The sequence below is a fragment of the Mus caroli genome, unplaced genomic scaffold (assembly GCF_978045245.1).
Source record: "Mus caroli unplaced genomic scaffold, Mus_caroli_1 scaffold_3, whole genome shotgun sequence".
Classification (NCBI taxonomy): domain Eukaryota; kingdom Metazoa; phylum Chordata; class Mammalia; order Rodentia; family Muridae; genus Mus; species Mus caroli.
The window spans coordinates 132,462,767-132,490,403 of NW_028227258.1; the positions used below are offsets into that span (position 1 = coordinate 132,462,767).

General features: G+C 39.5%; 1 protein-coding gene across 1 annotated transcript in view; it reads right to left on the reverse strand.

The window, feature by feature from the left end:
* The window catches only part of LOC110291392 (EGF-like and EMI domain-containing protein 1), a 699,291-nt gene that overhangs the window by 9,184 nt on the left and 662,470 nt on the right, over window positions 1-27,637 (reverse strand). Inside the window, 6 exon segments of the mRNA XM_085836072.1 lie at window positions 3,798-3,862; window positions 6,175-6,299; window positions 6,512-6,673; window positions 10,608-10,744; window positions 11,354-11,416; window positions 15,530-15,661. Coding sequence (XP_085692198.1) covers window positions 3,798-3,862; window positions 6,175-6,299; window positions 6,512-6,673; window positions 10,608-10,744; window positions 11,354-11,416; window positions 15,530-15,661 — 684 coding nt within the window.

The window sequence follows — 27,637 nt, forward strand, 5'->3', positions numbered from 1 at the left end:
GTTGTTTTTAGTTTTCAGGAGTTGTTTCAGGCCAGAGGAGTAAGGCTTGAAGTACAATTAGTAAGAAACTTTTTAGATAAGATAGATAGCTGTTGTCCATGGTTTAAGGAAGAAGAAATGATAGATTGTGGAACCTGGGAGAAAGTTGGTGAGGCCCTGAATATCGCTCAGACAGATAATTTTACCCTAGGCCTCTGGGCGCTTGTAAATGATGCTATAAAAGATGCAACTTCTCCAGGGCTAAATTGCCCTCAGGCGGAGCTTGTGGTATCTCAGGAGGAGTGCCTATCAGAGAAGGCCTCCTCAGAAAAAGATCTTCTTAACTCAAAAATTGATAAATGTGGAAACTCTGATGATGGACTGAATTTTAACAAAAATCACTCAGATAGAGGAATTGCCCATTACCTTAATGAGAATTGGTCCTCTTTCGAATCTCCCGCTTCACCTATAGTCACCACTTCGGGAGGTGCTACTCATAGGGACACACGGCTAAGCGAGTTAGAGTTTGAGATTAAGCTTCAGAGGCTTCAAAAAACGTAATTGATCATTGCCTACAAGCCTTTAATACCATGGGGTTGCCTAAGCTTATTAAGACAGATAACGGGCCATCTTATTCTAGTAAAAACTTTATTGCATTCTGTAACGAATTCGGTATCAAACATAAAACTGGAATTCCTTACAACCCCATGGGACAAGGAATAGTTGAACGTGCTCATAGCACCTTAAAGAATTGGCTTTTTAAAACAAAAGAGGGGCATCTATATCCCCCAAGGTCACCAAAGGCTCATCTTGCCTTCACCTTATTTGTCCTAAACTTTTTGCAAACTGACATTAAAGGTCAGTCTGCAGCGGAACACCATTGGCACCCAGTTACTTCTAATTCTTATGCATTGGTAAAATGGAAGGACGCCCTGACTAATGAATGGAAGGGTCCAGATCCAGTTCTAATCTGGGGAAGAGGCTCGGTTTGTGTTTTTTTCACGAGATGAAGATGGAGCACGGTGGCTACCAGAGAGATTAATTCGTCAGGTAAACACAGATTCTGTCTCTTCTCGTAAGTATCATTCTAAGGACTAAAATTCCTCTTGTGCTTAGAATTCAGCTGGGAGTGGAAGCTCCCAGAAACGCTGTTTTCCTCTGAGCCAATTCCCCTACAGGAGGCCGGAGATTAGCTTTAGCTTTACAATTTGCATCTAAATAAAGTACCTTGACTTCTCCAAAAAGAAAATTTACCTTGCTACTCTCTCATTGTTTAGATTTCTTTCTTTTCTCAAGCAGGTCAATCCACATTCTCCGGTTCTCCGCCCCTAAGAGCAAACAGGTGGTACTGCTAATCTCCCTTCCAAGGACATTCCAGCACGTGGCTTTCAGTCTGAGATAGGATTTAGATTTACCAGGAGAGCTAGGGAAGTAGAAATTTCATATATTTACAGAGATTAGTTCTTATTTTGATAGAGATGGGCTTAGTCCCTTAGCTGGCCTCTGGCTTTTCACCCTTGCTGTTACTGCAAGGTGTCCTTAGTTCCTCAGGCTAGGAAATAACAGGGATGAGGAGAAAAGACTTCCAGCTCCTATTTTAACCACAATCCATGGTGTTAATACTGACATAATTCTTGTCTAGGCCTTGCTAGATCTGAGGTTGACAAGTCTCATATAGAGACCGCGCATCGCTTAGAATTGTGCGTACTGATTCATAATCATATGAGTACAGTATGGGTACCGCTTGGCGCAGGAGATTACTGCGGAGGGAAGGTCCAGCTTGACCGTTTCTGAGTTCCCTGTGCGACACACCTGATTTGAAGGAGGTTGGTATCTGATTCCAGCTAAAAACCAAAAATACCTAAGGCTCTGCCTCCCCTCCCCAAAAGATACCAAGAGCTACAGATGTGGGTTGTTATAACACTCACGGGAGGAATCAGGTCAATGTCCACCCAAGTCAAGGTTAAAGGCCCACTCATCTACGGATGAGAAAATCATTTGATCACCTCTGTTAAGCATTGCCTATTTAAACTTAATTAATAGGGGGGAGAGAGGTTGGAGACCTTACTGTTGAAAGGGCAAGCCCTTCACTGCCTCCCACCCAAATAAAAAAAAGCCAACTGGCCTTGTACTAGGAGCCAGCCAGTCTTACCCCTTCTCCCTGTTTCCCTGCCTGTCATCCAAAATTGCGGAGGAATATCAGCTCAGTGTTATTCTAAATTTGTTTAGTTAAACTTAGCCAGGGTTCCAACGCCCTACTTAAAATGCAAACAGGTAGTTACCTATTCAGCACTAATTAGCATTATAAAGTCAGAGCCTATTCTGTTAGTGGATTACTAGGATAATAAAGACAGTCTTAGCCAAATACAGTTTACCATTAGAAAAGTTAGGAAATCCCACGGAAACAGGTTTTTTCTTTAGCCCTAAGAACTCAGGCAGAACTATTTAGCATAGATAATTTTTCTGCCTCAGGTCAGCCCTTTCTTTTTTGTTAACTAATGGGAGGAGATGTGGCCTCCCTTCCCCCAGCCTGGAACCTGCTTGCTCAAGGGTGGAGCTTCCTGCTCATTCGTCCTGCCACGCCTACTGCTGGACCCTGCCTTTGCTGCTTGGAAGAGGCACACACGTGTTCATCCTGCTACTGGACCCTGAGTTACTTGGCGGGAAATCGGGTTCCCTCCCCCTTCCTTTATAACTGAGTGTCTGGAAATAGTAAAATTGAGCTTTGATCAGAATCTTGTCTTAGCTCCATTCTTTCTTCCGCCCCGTCTAGATTCCTCTCTTTTCAGCTCGAACTGCCATTCTCAGTTGAACCGTTCGTGTTGTGGACTGCGGGCAGGCCGCAACAGTCTATTGTATGAAATTTACTCACCTGGCAAGTATTTATAGTTCCCTTAACTCCCCCCCCCTCTTTCTTTCCCATCTCCGTTCTAGGCATGCAGAGTAAACTGTTTTAACATATGTGGAACTTTTCCAAAGTATGTGGAGTTACTCAGAATAATTCTAAAAAGTCACTGGGGCAGTGGAAAACCAGGGAGTACAGAGGAAATTAAACAATGTATATGTCCCCTTTACTGATCTCATTGTAACTGTTAAGTAAAAAGAACTGTGGTTGAATTTCTATCTTGGTCATTATGTATGTTAGAGAAAGAATGTATATGCATACACATACACACACACACACACACACACACACACATATACACACGCATATACATATACACTAAGGGATAATAGTTGCATTGGTAGGTATTTCCATATTGCTAAATGACTTTTGTCATGGTTTGAATATGTTTGGTTCAGGGAGTGGCACTTTTTGGAGCTATGGCCTTGTTGGAGGAAGTGTGCTACTGTGGGCATGAGTTTGAATACTCTAGTCCTAGCTGCCTGGAAGGGAGTCTTTCACTAGCAACTTTCAGATGAAGATGTAGAATTCTCAGCTCAGTCCATACCATGCCTACATAGGTGCTATCATGCGCTTGCCTTGATGATACTGGACTGAACCTCTGAACCTGTAAGGCAACACCAATTAAATGTTGTTCTTTTAAGAGTTACCTTGGTCATGGTGCCTGTTCATAGCAGTAAAACCCTAACTAAGACAACTTTGTATTTGTTTTCAATTTTCTCAGTCTTGAAATTTAGACACATATTTTATGTCCTCATTGTTAATATTTCAGTCACAATTACAGTGAACTGTTATCCCTGAGTGCTGTTTTGTTTGTGAACCTCTATTCTGCCCCTAGTCCGGTTAATTTTCAAATCCTAGGTGGTGTGCTTTGAATGGGAACTCTTCCCTATCATAACATCATGCAAATTACCCCTTGCTACCCAGAAAGTTGTACTCTTCAGGGCCACAACAGCACCTGTAGGAGGTGGAGCCTTGCTAGAGGAAGTACATCCCAAAGACAGGTCTTGAGGGCTTGTAGCATGGCCAGTTCCTGTCCTTGTTCTGCCTCTGGACAGCTCCTACTGCCTGAGGGGCTCTCCACCTTAGATTGAGCCACTCCTTCACACCACAATGGCCACAAGGTCAAAGGTCTGCCAAAACAAACCTCCCTCCTACTGCTTTCCTGAGAGTTCAATAGTAGCAACAGGACAGTCACTAAGACTCTGGACTCATCACTCTACCAACCCACCTGGACGCCTATGCCAGTGCCTTTTTCCTGATGAACAGCATTATGACCACACTTCTTGGTTATTTCATCTTGGTGATTTTTTTTAACCTAAAGGACTCCTTAATAAGCCTATAACGTAAAAGTCATGGGTTATAAATAAATACTTTTTCCCCTCCTTCTCTTCCTATTTCAAGTCTGAAAACAAAACCAAGGAAGCAAACAAAGAACACAAAATGTCTGATTTTTTATTCTCAGCCATAAAACATTGGATTGCTTACTAGAGTCTGAATCCCCCAATGCCTGCTGATGTCCATTCCTTTCTTTAAGGTTGAACTACTAGGATCATGGTCAATATCATTTCACACACTCTGAGAAAAACCTTTGCATTCTAAGTAAATGATAACCACCAAGATTTTGCAGTTCACCTCTACTCTCAGTGCTTACACATGCTTTCTTATTTAGTCCTCATGACAAAATTTATTAACACCACAATGCAGATGGTAAAGCTGGCAGGAATAGGTAGTCTAGGACAAATTCTGCAGTCTGGAGCCTCACATGCTAATCTATGAGTGACACTGCCCGTCAGAACTTTCAGGTGCCAAGTCATTGTCTATGTTTCTTTCTTTTTTTTTTTTTACAATGCTGACTGAAAATATTGAATAGCAGCAATATGAGAAAAACATTGAAAGAGAAGGTAAAGGCAGATCTTTCAGGGTCAAGTCATGGCTAATATGGACTATAAGCAGCAACTTCATTTAGTATTTTTGAAAGTCTTCTGGGAAAACAGACCTTGCTTTAACAGACCCATAGCTGGTTCATGGGCATCTCTCTGCCTGCTGTGCCTTCAAATGAAACTGGGGTTGTTGAGCCAGCAATTGGCCAAAATGCCTTAAGAACGTTAAAGAGATGGCTTAATGGTTAGCAACAAGCACTGCTCTTGCAGAGGATTTAGGATTAGGTCTCAGGAGCTACATGGCAGCCCAAACTGTCTGTAACTCGAGTAATAGGGGATCCAATTCCCTCTTCTACTCTCCAGTGTACAGACATACATGCAGGCAAAACACCACACACACACACACACACACTGAAATGTTTTTAAAAGGTGAAGAAAATGACCATCCAATTTGCAAATCTGAAAACGTTAATATAAATAAAATTTCAAAATGAAATGAAATGGAAAACGCTACGGAGAATGACATTCCAAAACCATCCTAATTTGACGCAGGAAACCTAACAAGGCAAGGGAGGTGAAGCAGCTCTTGCATTTGAATACGAGTATAACAGAAAGGACAAGAACTCGCTATTCACGAGTTCATAGGGAGTCTTCAAACTTCAGTTCACTATATAGACTTAGAGTATTCCAAAACATTGAAAGAGGATGGAAATTTTCAAATACTACTTATTGGGTGCATGGAATATCATTTTTAAAACCCAGAAAAGTTTGCATAAAAGCAACTCCATTTCCTTCTTGGATACTAATGTCAAAATCATAAAATACATAACTATATAGAATCCAATAGCACTTTTTGAAGTAGCTAATCATGGTCACACTGTATTCTTGGAATGTAAGCTGACTCACTATTAGAAATTCATTAATATTATATCACATATGCTATCAGGCTAAAGATTCAGTTCATATTATTAACTTTATAGATTAGGAAAAGGCCTTGTAATAAATTCAGTAAAATATAGAAGAATACTGCAAATTAATTGTTTGCTCTTTGACTTGAATATCTTAATGTGAATGTTGGTAAAGAGTAAAATGTATAACAAAAGAAGGACTCTGTTGTTCTTGAATATAACAAGTTAACCTAACAATGCAATTCCCCCTGAAGTAACATAAACTACAATAAGGCAAAAACATGAAATATGTTTTCCCTGGAGAATTGATTAGAATATGCATTTGGAAGAACAAATAAGCAATAACAAGAAAAGTCCTTAAAACGCAAATAATCAAGGAGATAGCCATTTCATAGTTTCTGTTTTGCTTGTAGCCAAGGCTAGACCTGAATCCCAGCTGCTCTTTAGTTTCCATAGTGCTGAGATTAAAGGCATGAACCAGCAGCCCCAGGACACAAACCTGCTCATCTCCCAAAGATTGGCATATTCTGACCATTTGTCAAGTCCTCGGTGTGTGTGGGTTTCCTCAGCCCCCTGCTTGGAATCTTGAAGCTCATCTGACTTGATGTCCACAATGACTTTGGGCTTTAGGGTAAAAATTAGAATTGAGTCTTAGGGGAATTTGTTCCCGTGGATACTATTTCAGTTTCTTAAGAGGCTTCAGAGTTTTTTCTGTGATGTTCCAAAAACTAGCTAATGATCAATATTTGTATAATTTTATTGGAAATGTGATTGCAATCATTAACAAGTTATTGGAACATAGTCGTTTCACAGGACTCTACTCATTGCCCCATCACAGCAAGCTCTAAGTGTAATGTGTGAGGGCTAAAGAGACCATCAACTTTCTCCCAGTAATCCCCAGCCCATCCAAGGCCACAGCTGCAACTTCCATCCTCAGGGTTGCAATGTCCACCATTTTTATGAATACATTTGAGTTCACAGTTTGTGCTATATCTTGTCTGGGAACGTAAAGGAAAACATTTTGAAATGTTACATTAAATGAATATGTCATGGGTCAACAATGTTTTTTCTCCTTTGAGATAGCTTCCATATGAAGAGAATAAAAGTTAAGACAAAGGGCCACCTAGGTCTGTCTGCTAGGTCCCACATATAGCACTACCCTGGGCTCACTCATTTCCCAGTCTCTCCACAAATATCTTACTGTGCTGGCTCAGCAGTAATTCAGATCAAAGAGTGATATGGATAATGTTGATTGTCAACTTCAGAGGGATCTGAAAGAATCCAGAAGACAAGCCTTAAGGACTATCTAGGATTCTTTAGCTTAGGTTAGCTCCTGCACAGGCCTGTTGGGGACTACATTGATTGGGTTAATTGATTAGGATGGCACCATTCTCTTAGTGTGACTTCTGGATTGCATTGAAGGCAAGCAGGAGAGCTGGACAGTAGCATTCAGTATTCTCTGCTTCTTGACTACAGATACAGTGTGACCAAGTTGCCTGAAGCGCCTGCCCTCATATCTTTCTTAGGACTGTCCTAAAACTGTGAGCCCAAACAAACTCTTCCTCCTTTAAGCTGCTTTGGTCAGATTATTCTAGCATAGTGATAGAAAAAGTAACTTTCATTAGGGAGTACTTTATATAGTTTCTCAAAAGTGAGGCAGGAAGAGCAGTGCTTTCCTAAATATTCTGGTGCTTCAATGTTCAGCTGAGGAGGATAGTAACCAAATGTGTGCCAAGTGCATACAGTTAAGGCACTGATGAGTACAGAGAAACAGGCGTGAGGACTTTCCTATCCATGCCAGGGGAATATTATAGGGTCATGGTGATAGGAGGCACAGTCAATGTGAGATTAGAACCCTTATAACATGAGGAGGATGCTCATATTTAGTTGGTTTTTCCATAAAAATATGGCCCCAGACTACCATATAATACATGTTAAGGAAAACTCAATATCCATATAGTACATGAAATTCTCCAATCTTTGAAAGTTGGCAACTAATTAAAATTATTTTATAACAGCATGGAAGGCATATTCTGCAGCCAATTCAAACACATTTGTGGCTAGATTTGGCCAAGGACCTACCATTTATAACCTCTAGTTTATAGAGTCTTTACATAATGATATTTCACACATGGATTATCTCATTTAATGCTCCCAAACACCCCTGTGATGTGGGTTATAGTGGTTTTAATTTTCTCTTGGAAAAACTGAAGCTTGCAGAGTAAAGCTTTGTATAGATTTAGATAACCAGTAAGGTCAGAAGTCAAGACTCAGTTTGAAACACTGAACTTCTAACCAAGCTTTCTTTCAATTTTAATACTAGGAGAGCTGTCCTATGACCAACATTTCCCCGTTCTCTTTCCTCTCTAAGCCTTTGATAACCACTCTTGTGAAACCTATGATTTTAGATTCACATATGAGTCATGTTTCGTGTCATTTATTTTCTCTATCTGGTAGAAGAGTCAGTGAGTCATCACTGTTCAATGGGTCTTGTGATATAGGAAGAGTTTGCAAAGAGCATGTGTTGTTATATAACATGGCAATGTCTATCCTGTTGGCTCTCCAGTACTGATGATGATGATGGAAAGAAGATAATTCTATTTGTCCTCTTTTCTCCCAACATTAGTTATATAATTTAATTAATGTATTCTCATTTACAGCATTCAAAATGCTAGAGTTTGCAATGAAACACTTGAAATATTTGACTTGCCATGCTTAATCCACATGAGTTGATAGAGATTGGGTGCTTTCTGCCCCCAAAACTCCAGTGAAGGAAGGTGGATAGACTTACACTCTCACTTTTCTCATTCAGTTTGTGAATCACTCACATTTGATAAAATATAATTTCATTATTTATTTGTCTTTAATTGTTACTTAAAAGATTTAAACACATCTTTTCCCAGTAACATTTTACTTTAATTATTTATTTATCTTTTACTTGTTACTTAAAAGATTTAAACATATCTTTTCCCAGTAACATTTTACTTTAAAAAGTAGCTATTTGTCTTAGTTAGGGTTTTATTTCTGTGAAGAGACACCATGACCAAGATAACCCTTACCAAAGGAAAAAAATTAATTGGGACTAGCATACAGTTTCAGAGGCTTATTGCATTCTCATCATGGTGGAAAGTATGGCAGCATGCAGGCAGACATGTGCTGGAGGAGCCAAGAATTCTACATCTTGATCCAAAGACAGCAGCAAGTGATGAAGATTCTGTAGGCAGCCAGGCAGAGGGTCTCTTCCATACTGGGCAGAGTCTGAGCATCGTAGACCTCAAAGCTGATCTTTGAAGTAACACATGTCCTCTAACAAAGTTACACCTTTTGCAGTACATACAGTCACAACCCCTAATAATGCCACCTCTATGGCCAAGCATTCAAACCATCACACTGTTGATTTGCCACCATGCTATATTTTAAAACAACTTAGCTGTGAAACAAAAGTTTGGATCATATTTTTCCCCCTAGATGTGACTAGACATGGGTTAAGGATATGCTAACACTGAGAAATGTTATGAGGCACAAAGCGCCTCATGTTACACTCACAGTGCCTTCAGAATTCCCTCATATTCTTAGCAGAGTTCCCAGGACAGGCTTTTGGTCAGTCTTTTATTTCTGAGTGATATATTTGAACTTTTGTCTTTCTTGGTTTTACACATCTCCTTCCACTGTTTCCACTTGTCCATTCTCCTTCCCACCATCGTGTCCTGCATGTTTTTGCTGGGGCCATGAGTGCCTGCCTTCCCAACCCCTGCTGTTATCATAGCCTTCATTAGCATGATGCAGGATCTAGCTCTTCATCTTACTGTCTATCCTTTGGTTGTTCTGTAATTTATTCTGTGAACCCGTGCATCTCTGCCTTCCCATCACATTTTATAGAAAACACTTTCATCAGCCCTTTGAATGCTGGGAGAAATGCCAACTGATAGTTTCCTGTGTTCTGAAGTAAAAATCTTCTTGATCTATTTTTTCTGTGTTTTGCTTTTCAGGTTCATCTTTTTCCTTCTTACAGAATCAACATTAAGAAGCAAACAGGGGTCAACACATTTCATTTTCTTTTTTGTAAAATGAGCAATGTGCTTCATTCACTAACTTTATTCACCAGATGTGTTCCTAAGGCACACGTGGGCTTCAGGGTTGAAAAACTAGCAAAAACAATTTGGACAGTTTCTTCATCTAGAAGAACATGTACAAGTTGTGGGGGGGGGAGGAGAGAACATATGTATCTGTGTACATATATATATATATATATATATATATGTGTGTGTGTGTGTGTGTGTGTATTTGTGTTCATGTGTCTGTGTGTGTTTATGTGTGCATTTATGTTCATACATGCATCGGTTTAGCCATCATACATAGATTCCAGTGTGTCCTAGTGTGTTTGTATGAAGCAGCACATATGATATTGGTTTCTTTCGTGTTCTTTCTGTAGTATATGATGATCAGCAGTATTTAAGGATGCTCCCACACCCTACGTGTTCACCCAATCCTTACCAGGACAGCAAGGGGAATGTCAGTTCTGATGGCACAGCTAAGAGCCACCCTTGCTGCAGCTATTGCCTTACTGATTTGATGAATCTTCTGTTTGTAATTTTAATTATGATAATAATCAATGTTACGATTTTACAGAAGCAAGTCTTTAGCTTTCAACACAGGCTATCTTTGCCTTTTTATCTCCTGTTTTTTTCTCACAGCTGGATTCTGTAGGTTGAAGAGGATGTTGGGTTCTTTCATCTTGTCATTTGACATCTCTACTTTTAAGAGGCCATTGCCACAACAGTACAACGGGCAAATACACTGCCACCAGATTAAAGCCTTATTCAAAAGAAAATGTGGAAAATTGTGCCACACTCCTGGCACCAGGCTTCTGGTCACAGTTCAGCATATCTATTGCCTGGACAGTTAGGGTGAATTTAAGTATGCTACCACAGCCTGACCATAGCAGCCTTTGTTATCTTGCTGGTGTCTTGCTCCTATCAGGCCAGGTGGACAGTGGCATCTTCCTGTCCGTGGGCCACATGTCCCTGAGCCACAGGAACACTGTTGAACACAATCAGGTCCATAATTCTCTCAAGGAAAAGCTGCATAACAGAGCAAAATGAAGGATTATTTCATGCAAGGATTATTTCACTTATTGAATATTTGTCACTCAAGACTTTTAGACATTTGCAGTGCATGGCTCTTTCTCCTAATCCTACATCTTGCTAACTTCCCTACAACTTGATTTTCAACCTAAAACATCATTTTGAAATAATCAAACAACATGGGAAGTCCCAAGCTCTTGCCTTCTTAGAGCAGTTTTGGCTGGAATAAGTACCATATAACTCTAACTAGTTTCAAAACTAACATCTGGTAAACTTCACTTATAAATTGGAAGCAACAACTTCTAGTCTTACTTTGCCACATGCTCTGAGTGTATGTGTATATGTATGTGTGTATATGTGTGTGTGTTTGTGTGCACAAGAGTATGTGTGTATGTATATGGGTGTGTGTAAGTGTTTGTGAGTATGTGTATATACAGATGTGTATGTTTGTGTGTATATGTAGTTGTATTTTCAGGACATTGATGTTTCTTCAAAAATATTGAATATATTTCCTATTTAAGTCCATTTTGAATTTGTATTTGTACCTCTAACCTCAACATAAGAGCCATAACGCTCACATTTTCTAATACTTACCTCTGTCATTGTGTTTACTGAACTTTGCTTTGTTTTGTTTCAAAAAATGTATTGAGTTGATTTCTGGAAAACAGATAACACACAATGATAAAAGAAACATCTGTGCGAATCAACTGGGATGGGTATGAGGTAAGCATGAGAAGATAAACATGAGAAGCCGTTGGCCTTGGCAGCAGCAGCCTGCACACTTGGCTCTAACCTACCAATCTGTCAAGGCAAAGAAAATTGTTCCTACAAGATCACAGCTTTCTTTAGACAATGTGTTCCCAATGTTCAGGGGCCTCAGCTTTTGAACATGCGCTTGCATGGGGACATTTCTACAACTGACTCTCTTTGAAGACCAAACATAAAGGAGCCATCCGAAACCTTCCTCAGGAAGTGTTTGTGGGATGGCTTTCACTCAAAGGTCACTTGGCAGTTGAAGACACAGAGGCACTGTCCCGTAAGTGCCCATCATCAGCCCTCTAGATTCGAGACTTAGTCCTACTCAGTATAGTGGGGTGCTGTCACCAGACAATTAACAGAGGGCGTTATGTAAGTCAGAGGCAGCAGCCTGGGAAACACAAGGAAAGAATCTTCAGCACACATCAGCTTCATGGCCTGAATAAACACAAACTTCACTGTTCATCTTTCAGCAGGTCCTTAAATGAAGTGTGTGTGTGTGTGTGTGTGTGTGTGTGTGTGTGTACGCGCACGCACGCACATGTGTGATGGGGAATAAAGTGGATACTGAGGTTTGCCACTCTGTCTGAGCTACTGGGATACTCGGCTCCTCCTGATGCTGTGTTCTCTGTACTATTCTCTCCTTCAAAGATGTAGTGGTGCTCACAGTATTCTTAGCTGTGCCCAGGGCTCCTGAGGCACCTCTCTTTTAAAACATATTAAAAATCACTAAACCAAACCAGTGCTTTAAAAGATGAGTTTGTTCCATCTTCTTACTTATACTACGATAAAAACATTTTCCTGCTTGTCTAGCTGGACATGTACCATAGAATGTGCTTTTCACAGTTTTATAAAATTAATGATCTACAGACTATGAATGATGATAAAAAATAATGTTTGATGGCTTGAATAGGGAAAAATAAGAAAACCAAGGCTATCCAGACAGAACGAACGTGGTCAAATGTGCCCTTTCGGCACGCTGCTTCCAAAACGGAGAGTAAAGCAGTAGCAGGCGTTCTTGAAGCTCCAGAGTCATAAGGGGAAGTGAGTCATGACATGGACATCCAGTCAAGTAAGGAAGAGCTTTGCTTTAAAATAAAGAGAGACATTTCTGGATAAGAATATATAACTGTGGCTATTATTCTGAATAGAAAGAACCACCATATCCAATGTACAGAAAGAATAACCTTGAGTGAGTGTCTTATAGACTTCAATAACTATAGGTGCAAGGTACAGGTTAAGATACTCTGCTGTGAGCTGAAGCTGTAGGACAGCCATTTTCATCCAGGATATGCACTACTGCAGCCATCTTATCAATGGGTGGGCTCATGCTTACTAAACTCATGACTACTTCTTTTGTTGTCATGTGTAGAAGTGTGTTTTAATGTTTGTAGGAAAAAGAGCCATTATTTTTAACCTTCAACGTAATTATCCTTCTTAAGTCAGTACACTACATCTGGTGAGACTAAGCTGCTAAACAATATGTCATCTACAAAAAGACAATACATGCACAAATCTATTGGTCCCTGACTAATTAAATTTACATCCCAAGTATAGTGTGTCATTTATAGAAGTTATGGTAATCTTTTTTCACAGGGGTTAATTATTTTGTGGAATATTCCATGTTTTTCATTCAATTCTGTGGCACACGCACATTAGACTTCTTGGTTCATGAGCACATCTCTGTGGTTCACTAAACTTAACAAGGAAAGACATACCCTGGACATAATGATTTTGCTATGTTGTCATAATAAAGTCAGGTCTCCCCTCCCTCCTTTTCTAGTGTTCTGTTTTGATCATGACTGGTATTTATTACATTTCTTACAGTTATTCTTCCTGAAAATATTATCTAATCAGCAAGGGGTATGAGGTAATTTTCCCTTACAGAATGGGAATATTTTTTTTTCCCTATCCTCAATCTTCTCCTCTTTCTCCTTGTCTTTAATTAAAACAACAACTTGATTTGGAACTTATCATTCTGATTTGTTTAAATGTTGAAGGCTCTGGCTCTGTGGCTCCTCTGCTACTGCATACTGTAATCACATGAATGGCATTTCACTTAGACAAACAAGGCTGTTACTGTATCTCTAGGTACATACTTCCCAAGCAAATGAATAGCATTCATCTGGTTTCCTCAGTCCTTTTGCCCAGTATTTGGAAAGGTTACACATGTATGGGCAAGGCATTGTGACACAATTTGGCTTTACTCTAAAGGAGGAAAAACTAAAATCTTCTCACCATGAACGTTCATGGCTATGGGTAATGTCATCACTGACAGGCCTCTATGAATGCCTTTCCATCCTCCTGACCTGGCAAAGCTAGTCTTATCACATTTCCGAAAGAATCTACTGGAAGTGTGGAGGACCGTTCACAAAACTGAATACAGAGAGCTCAAGGAAGGGTGATTCTAAATAGCAGGCACTGCAAGTTAGTGAGAAGTAGAAGGTTTCCAAGGTCTACAATAGTGTAAAGCCTCTCACTGGTCATGAACTCTATGGGACTGTGAGTTCACATCCTCTGTACTTACTTAGGTTTTCCTTTGAGAGACCCGCACACTCAGGCTGAGCTTCCTTGCCTCTGGGCTTTGAAAAACCATTGAGATGTCCAGTGTGAGTTTGCCTGCTTCCTCTGACTTCTGCTGAAAGAAAAGTTTGATTCTCCACTCTGAACTTGAGAACATGAAAGCCCAGTTGTTCTTGGCCGCTGAAGTTTTGCTTTGGAGCCAACTACACCTTTTATGGTTATTTTCTTGAGTCTTTCTTCATAGTCCTGTAATTACAGCGGATGCTGCCAAGGAACCCTTGCAGCCGTATCCAACCACGTGTTGCTTGGAGCTGAGCCAACTTGACAGCCAGGGAACTGCTCGTAGCCCAGCCAGCCTCACTTTTACAAGGTGAGGCTACCTCCCTTAACCCAAGGTAGCTTGCCTTCAGAAATGAAAATACAACCAAGTCGTTTGTAGTCTGATATAGGTTTCTTAAGATAAAACATCTTTGAGACCTTGAAGAACATTCTTCTGAGATGTGTGAAAATACCTTTCCAGGACAAGGTATTTGAGATTGACCATAACCACAAACTAAGAGAAACTGATTACATTATTGATTTTCAACTGGAATTTACTTATAGCTCTTAAAAGTGTTAATTGAAACACTTTTCATATATGTTTAATAGTGGTTGTATTTGTCAGTGTTTAAAATGTATCGGTAATATTTGGAATCTATTGTCCATAGCTTTTAGAAAATTAGTGTGATCAGAAATCCATGTTTTAAGGGAAACTTACTGGATTGACTGGAGGAAGGAGTATCCACAACCAGCTTGTGGAAAGAAATGAAACTGAAGCCAAATCATTTTGGCCAGGTACATCTTACACCTATAAAATGTGCATTACAAGTAATTACAAGCTTAAAAACTAAATAGTTGATTGAATATTTTACATGCTCCTTGGGACTTTTCTAGTGTGTTCTTTCTTCTATAACCATTTTTGATGTTAAAATGCTCCAGCAAATCAATATGAAGTCCTGGGTTTAGGGACAGTGCTGCTTTATTATAGAACTGAGAGTCATGGCTTTTTGTCATTTAAGGAAGTCATTGCTTTCATTACAGAATAGCAATGCATTTAATCTGCTTATTTTAAAGCAGGCATGAACTCACCTTACATTTGAATCACTTTACATAAGTTGCCATTTGTTTTCGGTTGATATACAACCATAAGCATATGCTTTCGTATCTTTTTTTTCTTTGTCTCTTTTCATAGTGGATACTTGTGAAAAGTTTGCAGAAAGTTTTGAACATAAAGATCAAAAGAGAAAGGGAGAAAGTGTGGTGGTGATGTTGGGAGACACAGAGAGACTAGAATGATAATACTTCCCATTATTCAAGTAAAAAAAAAATCCCCCAAATTTGTTATGAAGTTGAAGCTTATACTCACATTTTCCCTTTATTCCGAATAACATAAATAGTCCATCCCTTTGGTCTCTTCTTAGTAAATCACAGTTTTGTACAGACCATACTTACGGAGCTGACAGTAGTTTCCATGGTAGCCAGGAAGACAGGTACATCTTCTAGCGACTGGAGGACCGTCTTCGTTCCTTCCTGAACACTGACATACCTGGTTACAGTCTTCCCCATACTTGCCTGGTGGGCAGACTTAGGGAAAGAGGAAATGTAAACCCGAATGAATTGAATTTGTCTGTGTAAATATGGTCCTAAAAGTGAAAGCAGGGGCAACTTATTAAATAAGACCGTGGCCTACAGAAGTGCACAGCCCTTCGGGATTGAGGTTTCATTAAATTTGCTTGGGGATTACTTCACTGTTGGATTTTGTTTTGTTCAGTCAATTTGTGATTGACTGTCAAGGGTTGGCTGCAATTTTCTTGTCATGGAAAAAAGTCATAGTGCAATGTCAGGGAAAATCAGCTGAAATAATAGTATAATTCATTGGGGACCTTGTATCTGGATAAAGATATTATTTCTGTTTTAAAGTCTCTCTGCACATTAGCAGGTACTGTATTTGTGTCACTTGTCAGCCACTCAGCCATGTTCTGCTGTTTCTTTACGTAGTCTCAACCCTGAAGTCCCTCCATCCAACTTTTAAATCACATAAAGACATTTTTAAAGAAAGTAAAAAGGGATATGGGGTTTTTTTTGGTGGTGGGGGGTTTCAGCACAGAACATGGAATCAAGTAGACAGTTTGGGTTTCATGTTTACAGACACATGGCAACTTAAACAAATTCAGTAGAAATAAAGCAAGCAAGATGGCCATTAGATCCTATAAATCTAAGACAGGCTAGCAAGCCTACACCAACTTTTAACATACTTTGCTGTGGGTATAGACACTCTCTGACTTAGTAATACGAATTGCTCAGATATCTGTTCATGAAGCATGCATCTAGAATCTGCCAGGTACTCAAAAGACACATTCGGCTCTACTGTCAAGAAAGCATATTGATTTGCTTGATTAGTGTCTAAAAAATAAGAACCAACCACGCTGGGAATGGTTGCAGGTGACCTTCCTGCTTTTTCCACCTCATAGTCAGTAAACTGAGAATATTCTTTTCACCCCACTGTGACATGATATGAACTTCTTAAGGGGAGATATCTACATGAAAGTCTGACAATCAGCTAACAAGATCATTCATCTTCATTAGAGTCTTACAAAAGTTTTACAAAGTCAATGTTGAATTGATCGCACATTCTTCCTCATTTTTGGAATCCATATCTACTGTGACAGTTATATGATGATGAAGTTTAGTCTTCCCATAGAAGACATGCCCACAGCGCACTGTGATTAACTACACTAGAGTTGCAAGGGGGTGATTCTCAACATAATAGGATCTGGGTAATAAATTACAGCACCTCAACTTATTTGCCTATTTTCCATTTTGAGGCGTGGGAGCTAATGGCACAGAGAAATCTGAGCTGGTGTGATTTGAATGAGCCATCAAAAAGTTGTGCTGTGTGAAAGTGCCTGGTAAATGTGCAGTCTAGGGAGACTATGTAAGTGTCTGGACCAAGGGAACAGGCCACTGTCACTGCACAACCCCTGGTCTCAAACTATACATAAATTTCTAAAATGAGATTTAGAAAGATACATGCTGTGGATTCTTGTAAGGATTGATGCAGAAGACTTAGTAACAGAGAAGAATTTCCTAAGGCATCCACAAAATGTATTCCCTTTATTTTGATACTAAGTTTTGGAGCCTGCATTTTATAATATTGGCCTGCCAAGCCAGATATGTTCAATCATGCAATGGTGGCACACTGGTTATGGAGTAACTAACTGGTTTATTGTTGATGTTTTTGTTGTTGTTGCTTATTTGTTTTTGTTGTTGTTGGTTTTTCACATATATTTGAGGCATGCTACACAGAAGAAATTTCAAAACTTATAGGCAAATTCTGGTTAAAAGTCTATGGTTGGGGAAATCCCAGGCTAGGGAGAACTTAGTATTGTTATTTTGCAAAATAGTCATGATGTCAAATTGCCTTCTAAATATTTATATTTTTACACATTGATCTTGGGTGCTCTCAATTGTGGTCAAATAATATTTCTGAAAGCAGTCAATGCAGACATACACAAATGGGCAAAGTGCTAGAATGAAAGACTGAGTGATCCGGCATCAGTTGTTACCATCCTTAACAAAGTTTAGGGAAGGTTGCCGTGGAAGAGAAGACAGAATGAACATGAGAGCCAGAAGATGGAGAGGAGTGTTGTGACATGGCAAGGCTGCTGCACTGCTGAACTCCCAACAGTTGTGCTCACCTGCACGAGACACACACAATCAAGCCACCTAGAATTGATATGGATGGAAAGAGGATGGACAGGGGAGATGCTCTCCATGGACAGGGGAGATACTCTTCATGGATGTAGAAGATGCTCTCCATGGATGGGAGAGATGCTTTCCTTAGATGGGGGAGATGTTTTCTAGGTCCCACATCATTTCAAAGAACTATTAGCAGATAATAGATACTGAAAGTAAGACAATAATAGTTTTTGAGGATGATAAATTTCTCACACATTGGTGCATGTACTGGTAGCACTAACTGGACTTAGGGGGTTATCAAGAAAGAGGAGGAAAATTAGTAGAAGGAATGGGGAGAAGGAGACAAGTAGTATGAAATAATGAACTTGGGATAGGGACTGATTGGGGAGATATGGCTGGGGAGATATGGGGATAGATGAGTGGAGTGAGTGGGGGAGTGTGTGTGTGTATGTGTGTGTGTATATATATATATATATATATATATATATATATATATATGACTTTTATCAAGTCTACTCAAATAATTCAAAACTTGAAATGCTCAACTTAATGATACTTAATGATATCTATAAATTTTATTTCTTCATATAAATTCACATAATCACATATTCTAAGAATTAGGACATAGAGATTTTTGAGGGATCATTATTAAAATCTCTATACTCCTTAATGCTGCATGTAATTTTGAACTTAATTCTTAGGAGTCATGTTATCATATAGGGCCAACTTCATAATAATAGCTCAATATACCACCTCCGTAAAAATGAAAGCCTGTAATATATTTAGCTACATGATGTCAAAATATATGAAAAGGCTATGGATAATAATTTAAAGATAATTTTATTTATCCAAAAAATTTTATAGATCGAAAAGGTCACTTAGTGTCACATTGAGAATGTTTGGTGATTGTCCAGAGAGGATCATGGCCCGGACAGAGAAGAGTGGAATCAGCTTGAGATTCCAGCAGATATTTAAGGGATGACTGAGAGGAACATGTGAGGAAAGGAGTCTGCCGACAGAAATTCAGATGAGAGACTGACAAGTCGCCAGGGGAACATCCAGATCCTGAGCTGCTCTCTCATCCTGGTGTCCCAACATGGTCTCCTTTACAACTTGTGTGCACACAGTACATCATGTGACTGGACAACGCAGTAACCCAGCATTGAAACCAGGATCAAGAGTGTTCTCAGGATAAGCTCGCCCCTCTCCCCGTCACTCTCCCAGGGTTTCAGAGAAATTAAGAGACATAGTTCAACATTCCTAAATTTTGAAGACACATGGTATAACTCTGGCTACCAGCCTAAAACGTCCTTACCCTAGGATATTCTTGTTCACATCTGATCAGCCCCAAGGGCCCTTGGATCTACTGGTCATTCCCATTTAAACCAGTGGAGTTGGTTTCTCTTCCAGCTGACATCCTTCTGGATGACAGTAATTACAAAGCCTCCATTGTGTAACTTCCCTAAGGATGGTAGCCACATTTTGTTCTTTGAATTGACAGGTGAACGTAGTATAAAAATGAATGGACAATGGCCTTTTGAATTAGAGATAACCAAATATTTTGATGGTGAAGCTCTAACCTGGGTAAAATAAATGCCCACACTACTGTGGAGGAAGAGGAGTACCGGCTTTGTCTTGCTGACTTTGAAAGTGTTCCAGGTTTTCATTAAAAACTGAGAGGTCATCTTTGATAAGATTCTAATTGGAACAAAATCAATTAGAGAGACTTTAGTAAGTTCCACTATTTCAGGAACCATTCCTGCGCTAGCATGGATGCAGTGCCCTCCTGACTATTGCCATATGTTCTTCCCATGAAAGAATTCCCTTGTTTAAATTGATTTCTAAACATTAACTCTGTATTTTCTCCTTACATCAAAAGTCATGTGATATATCAACTTTAAAGAACTTGTCTTTACTCCGTTATTTTATTTACATTGGTGTTTTGTGTTTTCTAAGATAGCATACAGAAACAACACATGTGAGAGAATGCAGTGTGTTGGTTTTGCAATCTTTCATCCATCATATTTAGCATTCAGCATGATACACAGGGGTTTCCTCTGGAAGACCTGTCCAGCCTTAGCCTCAGACCATTCACTGTGATTGTCCCAAATTTCTTGGCCTTGTATTATACTTCAATATCACCAACAAGCTAAATAAGTGTGTGTGCGCGCACACACACACACACACACACATTCCCTCGCACACAAATACATGTATGCACACACATACATGGGCACACACACTCATGCATACACATACACTCATACATACACAGGCATATACATGTGCATATACATGTGCATACACATGAACACACAAAAGCACAAACATGCAGGCACACACACACACATTCATGCAGGCACACACACAAGCATATATACGCAAGCACATACACACAAGCACAAACACACCATACATACACACATGGATGCATACACACACACACATACTAACACACACATACAGGCACATACACACATGCACACACAAACACACACACAGAGTCACTTAGGATTATAGAAGGAAGTATACTTCATTATAGCAGCTTTTAACAATTCAGATGTTGCCTTAAACACTGGTTTCTACAGATCGAGGCCGACCTTTGTGCTTTATGGCAGCATCTTCTGCTCAGGTCTCTATCAGAAGCTCAGAACCACCAGATGATGGATCAGCTGTCACCTACAGTTCCTGGGAATGTCTTTGTATTAAACTAATGGTGCAGTAGAGCAGCCAGCCTGACAGGAAGGTTATTGATTTGCAATCTAGTAAAAGAACTGACAACTTCATTGTTTTAATTGTTCATTTTTCATAGGTTGATGCATGATCTCACCCAGACCTTTTTATTTCACTCAGGGAATAAATATATGGGAGTCAGGACATCTGAACAACTGGGTCCCACTTAAAGTTCAAGAATCCAGAGGAGCGTGGTGCTGCTGCCTGGGATCACCAGCAGTCCTTGAGCATGTAGGAACATGTTGGGAGTGGCTCTTATCTCTGTTCTACATCTCTTTCCTCTCTTTCAGGAAGACCTATGATGTCAGCTACAGATCTGATTGTTCCTTGAAACAATGTTCTTAGTTCTCACAGCCCATTAAAGGAGAGAAGAGAGACTGGGCCAAGAGTCCCCTTGGCATTATCTGGCTTGGACCTTCCATAATCTGTTTTAGGATCACAAAGGCCCAGAGATCTCCTCTATCATGAAACAGTGGAGATAGATCTCAGAATAGTGAGGCTGCTACCTGTTTAAATATATGACCCAATTTCTCTTAGAGATTCAAATTTATTGAATTGGGAGTGATAACAACAGAGAGAGAGAGAGAGAGAGAGAGAGAGAGAGAGAGAGAGAGAGAGAGAGAGAGAGAGAGAGAGAAACTATAGTGGAGAGAAGGTGGGGGAGAATGATAAAAAACTCTAAGGACATTTGAAAAGCCATATAATATCCTACTATTTTAAGCTTCCTAGAGATGCATATATGTTTTAAGTCTAGATAAAATTATCCTACATGGAGGAATAATGCTTTCCCAGAAACACATTACAAATAAAAGCCCAGTGTCATATCTATTATTGACTTGTGGTTGGGGAGTTTCCACAGACAATACAGGCTATTGCAAGTGCACATGGAACTTGATGGTAAGGAATTTTTGATGAAGACACAATATACCTTGATCACCAAACAGAGACATCCAGCTGGTAGAGATCTGGAACCATTTCCCCTGCTAGCTTGCTCTGCTTGATGTTACAGTGTAGCCATCAAGCACAGTGCCATCTGGCCTGACAAAACATGCTCACTGGTGCAACAGTGAGATGAATGTCATAAGGGAGACCAATAGCTTTCTAATGGACTTAAGACCTACTCCAGAGAAGGGAATCTATGCCCCATACTTTAAATCTGGCCAAGAATTCTTGGCTGGCTAGATAATAGCCCTTACTACAATTATTTTGTTAAAATAGACCTGGTATCAAACTGCATTCTAAATACTTACCTTCTCACCACAGATGAGTGCATGTTCCCATCCATCATGAGGGAAGCTTCTTGATGCAGGGGATGATGGTTAATGCAGAGACTCACAACTACTCACAGAGACTGGGAAGTACTCAGCCCTAAACTGGATGTCGATATCACCACAACTACCAGATCTGTCCACAAGTTTCAGGGACCATTGTGGGACAGGAAGTGGAAAGACTGTTAGATCTGGGTGGAGAAGGATCTCTTCTGGATCTTTTCCCTCATGAATTCACAGCAGGCCTTCTGGTCACTAACAAATTACCTGCACAAAACTAGGGAAATACAAAAGAGGACACATGGAACCTGTCCATTGCTCACGTGGAGAATCTGTCACCCATCAGATTCATTTTACTTATGAATGAAGATGTTTCAGTGTGGGTCTCATCTCTTCACCTTTCAGACAGCTTTCATTTCCACATGCAGATTGTCATCAGGATAAGATTCAATGCACAGCATTATTGGCATAGTGCTCTGACTTATAAAGACTGTTTCAACCCTTCAACTTGTCCCCAACCCTTGTCTTCCAGCCAAGAAGGAACATGTAATATTGCTTTGAATAAAAACCTTCTTACACAAGTTGTTCTTTTCAGCTCACCCACGTGGGGGATCGTTATTGTATGTTTGGATGGCTTAGCACTTTATGACAGGTTTTATCAGTTATGGGTCAGACTTTACTTTTTATCTATCAGCCTTTGGAACATATAAAAAGAGGTACTAATCATATTCCATTTTACATCATCCTAAGCACGGAACTTACTCCATAGTGACTACTATACAACTTTAATAAGAGTCACAATGAATAAGTCCTCTGCATTCTGTAGTGTTGCCCTGCCTCCATGTTAGAGCAACCTTGAAACCTTATACTTTTGACCTTGGAAACTCTGAATAATTTTTCCTTCTTTCCCTGAAACAGTGTTCTGGGTTCTAGATTCTTATATGCAATGTCAAACCCACACAGAGTAGTTAATGTGTTCTTCCCCCAGGAAGTGTCCTCAATGGTAATGGGGAAGAAAAGCGTAAGTTAATCATGCAATTTGGGTACCAACAATTTACCAGGAACTCCACCTTGCTTGTTTTTGAGGTGTATAGATATCGTCTCTCCCTTTCTGAAGGGAAATACTGAAATAGCTTTTAATGTCAGATAGCCACTACCTTACTGTGTCATGGCACCTTAGAACATGCTAAACTAATGGTAAAATACTGTTAAGTGTTGAAGTGAATACCAGGGAATACTGTGTGATGTAGAGAATAAAAAGGCCACCAACTTATAGCTTCCAGGCTCTAGAATGTACTTCTAGCTTTACTAATCTACACAACCTTGGCTCAGTGATTCTATCAGATATCTGTACTTTAAACTACTGGTCTACCTTCTAGAGCAATATACCTAAACCATGAGTTCACACTAGACTTTAACTTTTAAAATTTATTCTTTGGTAATTTTATACATAAACAAAATGTATTTTGATCACATTCCTCCCCTCTCTCCAAGTCTACCACCTCTCAGACACTCCCCTACTTTCCTCTGCCACCTTCATATCTTCTTCTATTTACAGTTTTTATAAATCATCCAGTATTATTAGTACTGCCATAGGCACACAGGTGTAGAGCATCATCACCTGCAGCATGGGTACTCTCCAAGGGAGAAAGGTGGCTGTCCTCAGCAGCTTTCAGTTTCCAGCAGCTTCTCAGCAAGGAGTGGCACCATTCCAAAATACTGTAATATCCTAGAGTCCAGGGATTCAGTGGGGAAGCTAAGAGGCTGTGAGTGTGAGGAGAGAGAAGACTTAAAGGTTTTAAGACTAGGGCCTGAGAACAACAACCAAGCAGTTCTGAGGGACCCTGTAGATATTCTTACATGTTTGATAAGGACCCTCCCCCCTCCCCCCAGCACGGGCAGCAAGAGCTCAAGACAGGGTAGGGTCACTGAAAGAGCATCTGGCTGCTTATGCTTGGGATTTGGGAGAAATTTAAGGCTGTGGATCTGAACAAAGCCATTCCCAAAACAATGTACTTGACAACGGTCCAGAAAACAAGCTGCCTCTGGTTCATTCCTTTACAACTTGCTATGTAAGAACAGGTTCATCCAGGTTATAAACCCCAAAACAGTATTATTTGAACTGTCTCCTGTCTCCAAATTCAGACATAAGCTCTCTTCTGCAATGGGTACCCTGAATACCAGTGGAAGGATGGTGCATCCTTTGGTCATTCTCCACAGTGGCTCTCTACTATGTAGAATTTAATGGCTGCTATTTTTTTTTTTTGGTTGTATGGCCAGTACTAACAAATACCTAGCAACAGAAACAAGATTTCCTCCTCTCCAGTGCTCTAGACACAAGGCTAACAAGTAATCACAACGTCATAGCATTCCCATTAACTTCAGTGTTGAATATGACAGTACTCCCAGAGTATCTCTTCAGAAAAGCCAAAGCGTAGTTAGCCATAGCTGATTTCTCATCTTCTTCACCGAGGTAGGTTTTGTTTGTTTGCTTCTTTGTTTGTTTTGCATTAAAATATAAAAATGAGAAACACTGTTAAAACACTGTGGCTTGTGGAGCTGAAAGATGGCTCAGCAATTAAGAGCACTTGCTGAGCAAACGTAAAGACAAGAGTTCAGATCCTAGTATTTAAGTAATCAGTTATAATTCTGAGGCTTCCAATACCTTCTTCAAGCACATACTTGCGCATAGATGTTTATGCACAATATACATACAGAAATACTCATTTAAAATACTCTGACTATGAGACTAACTTTCAGTAGATGCTCAAAACACAGGAACATAAGGTGCCCATAAAGATTTAAGAGGAGGATCACAATGGGAATGTTGGTATCTCCCGAATGCTGTGATATGCTAGACACTTGTTCTCAGACTCTGTCCTGCACTATTTCATTTGATAACTGCAGCCACCCCATGGAAGCAATCATCATTTTTATTTTCAGAAGAATCTAAGCAATCAATGTGCAGTCATTTCCTTGAGTCATCGTTCTGTTCTGAGTCATGCCATCAGTCTGGTTTCCCAGAAGTTAACTACACAACTGGAAAGTCCAGACACATCAGAACTGATTTCTGGGCTTTAGTTGAGGAAGCCATAGTTCACTTTCTCCCCTCCCCTCACAGAAGCAGGACATCTCACTGGAGATACCTGGACTTGGTTTTTCAAATTACTTATTCTTACATGTGCTATTTGGGAAAAGCCACATCCTGGAAGCCTATATCAGATTTTGCATTGAAGTTTCATGTTTCAATTTTTATTATAAAAATGACCAGTAAAGTGTTTGTAATAATTGGAATCGGTACATTCTACCATGAGTATAATAAAATGTCTGAATGATACTTCAAACCATAATAGGTGGAAGTCAGATTCAATGTTATGCCTTTCTGTCCCTTTATAAAGCAGTTAGGGATTAGGATTAAGGTACTAAATTGCAAATTGTGGCTTTCCTTGGCAGCTGTTGGATTTAAATGAGAGCACTTGCACCCAAGAAAATCACAACCTTGTGTGAGTTTGTCCCAAGTTTGTGCATTATACCAATATTACCTAGTGTCCTGGTATATAAATTCTCCTTTAACAATGATGAGGATTGTCAGTTCATCCAGTTAGAGTCACAGATAGCTGGGAGAGTGACACTGCAGCGAGACACACAGGACACAACCTGGAAAGGAGCTCTGCATGTGGTAGACAAGAAACCTCAGAACCCAAATTGTGTGTGTGTGTGTGTGTGTGTGTGTGTGTGTGTCTGTATGTGTGTGAGCACTTCCTCTCAAGTGAACTGACACACCATGAACTGGACATTAAAGATTACTACCAAGTTATTAACTACAGGTACTAAGAGCAACTGAACATGTAGTAATCATTTCGTTTTTCCACACTTACTGCCAAAGACGTTGGAAACTTGAAATTTTATTACTATGAACATGTGCTAATTTTGGCTATCCAAATTTCATGATCTTTTAGAAAAGATTCCTTCAAATCTACATAACTGTCAATGAATGGTATTCCAACACAACTTTTAATCTTAACTATACTGCTTTTTTTTTTCTTTGCCCATGGATGATATTACTCTTTCTACAAATTAGCATAAGTATGCTAATCAAATGTTGACTGTGACAGTCAAATGTCAAGGAAGAAAAAATGATTTTGGTTTTAAAAAATTATTATAAGCATGTAAGATGTAGGATTTTTTAAAAAAAATATTCCACTCCTATAGTGCTCCTGAAGATAGGTTATTGACAGGTACATTGAAGTGAGAAGCATCCGGGTCTTTTTGGCCATCCTTGATGACAGAGAGCTGTCATCTGTAGAGCCATTGTTCAACAATTGTGTGGATTGCTCCAGTAAACATCTTCACAGAGAACTGCATGTTATGAATCTAACATATAAAATTTCATGTAGTGTTATGTGTCAAGAGCACAGATCAAGGATACAAATATATTAGGTAATGTTGAGAAATGACAAGGACCCTTCTGTTTACTGGAAGGCTCCTAGTGCTATGTTTCAGCTCATCGATCACAGAGATTTAATCAAACCGCAAATGTAAATAATCAAGTTCTCCCTTTTCTTTTCATGGGACTCTCTATCATCCTTCCCAGCAGGAAAGAGAGATCAAGAAGTTGTTTTTAGTCAGGCCACAATGTCACAACCCACAGTCCCACAGACACACCCTTCCTTGGATCACAGAAACAATCCTTGACCAGTCTACATTCTTACATCAGCAGTCTATATTTCTTAGCTAGGCTAACCACTCCTCCCCTTTTATCACTGCAGATAAATAAGAAGCAACAGTGAAAAAATGAATATATTATAGTTAGGAAATGCAAGAAATAATGGGGAGAATCCCTGTGGACACAGTGCTTGCTCCACAAATATGAGGATCCAAATTTGGATCCAACACCCTTGTTACAACAGAAAACTGGCTGTGGCAGTGTGTACCTGGAATCTCAACACTTGGGAGAAGGAAATAAACAGATTTCTGGAGTCTAGTTAATCAAGATGAAATGGAAAATTCATTGTTCAATTATAGACACTGAATCAAGACCTGAGATAAAGAAGAACCTGAGAAAGACATTCAAATTTCAGTCTTTGGTCTTCAAATTTATTGTAAGTACAACCTTCTACATACATACATACATACATATGTACATATGTATATACATACATGCATACACACACACACATACACACATGAATAAATGGCAATGTTAGTAAAGTTTAAATTTTGATGCAATAAAGTCAAATATCCATAAGAAAGTAATTGGGATTTTGCTGATTTAAAGTATAGAATCGTTTTTAGTCTCTGTCTAGTGAAACTGAATTTTTTTTTAGCATACTTATATAAATAGTCACTCAAAAGCTTTGTAAATTCTAGGTCAGTACTTACTCTGTGACAGGCACTAAGGTTATTTGGGAAAATCTCAGAGTGGAATCAATCTCTGGGTTTTCTGTATTTCAATCACTATTTGGTCTGCATTCCTAAAGAATCAGAACAAAATACTTGCAAAAAGTTGGCCTCTAACTTTTATGAATTGCTTGTTTTATCTCCAGCTACTTAAATTGTCAGTTCTCCAGGACAAATTCTAATTTAATCAGTAATGAAATATCATGTCTCTCCTTGAAGCGCCATCTCTTCCGTACCACAGCTCATTTGGTCCAAGAGGTTAAAATGAACTGCCTTGTTTTTATCCTTCCTTTCTTACATATTGCCCTGAATAAGTCACATTCTTCCTTAATAACTGGAAAGCATTTTCATTTGTGCCCTGGGAATGGCTAGAGGAGCTTTTAATATTATTAAGTCTAGATCAAATCAATCCAGTCCAAACTGGGCATGAGAATAACATGTCTTAGCCACACCCACTTTT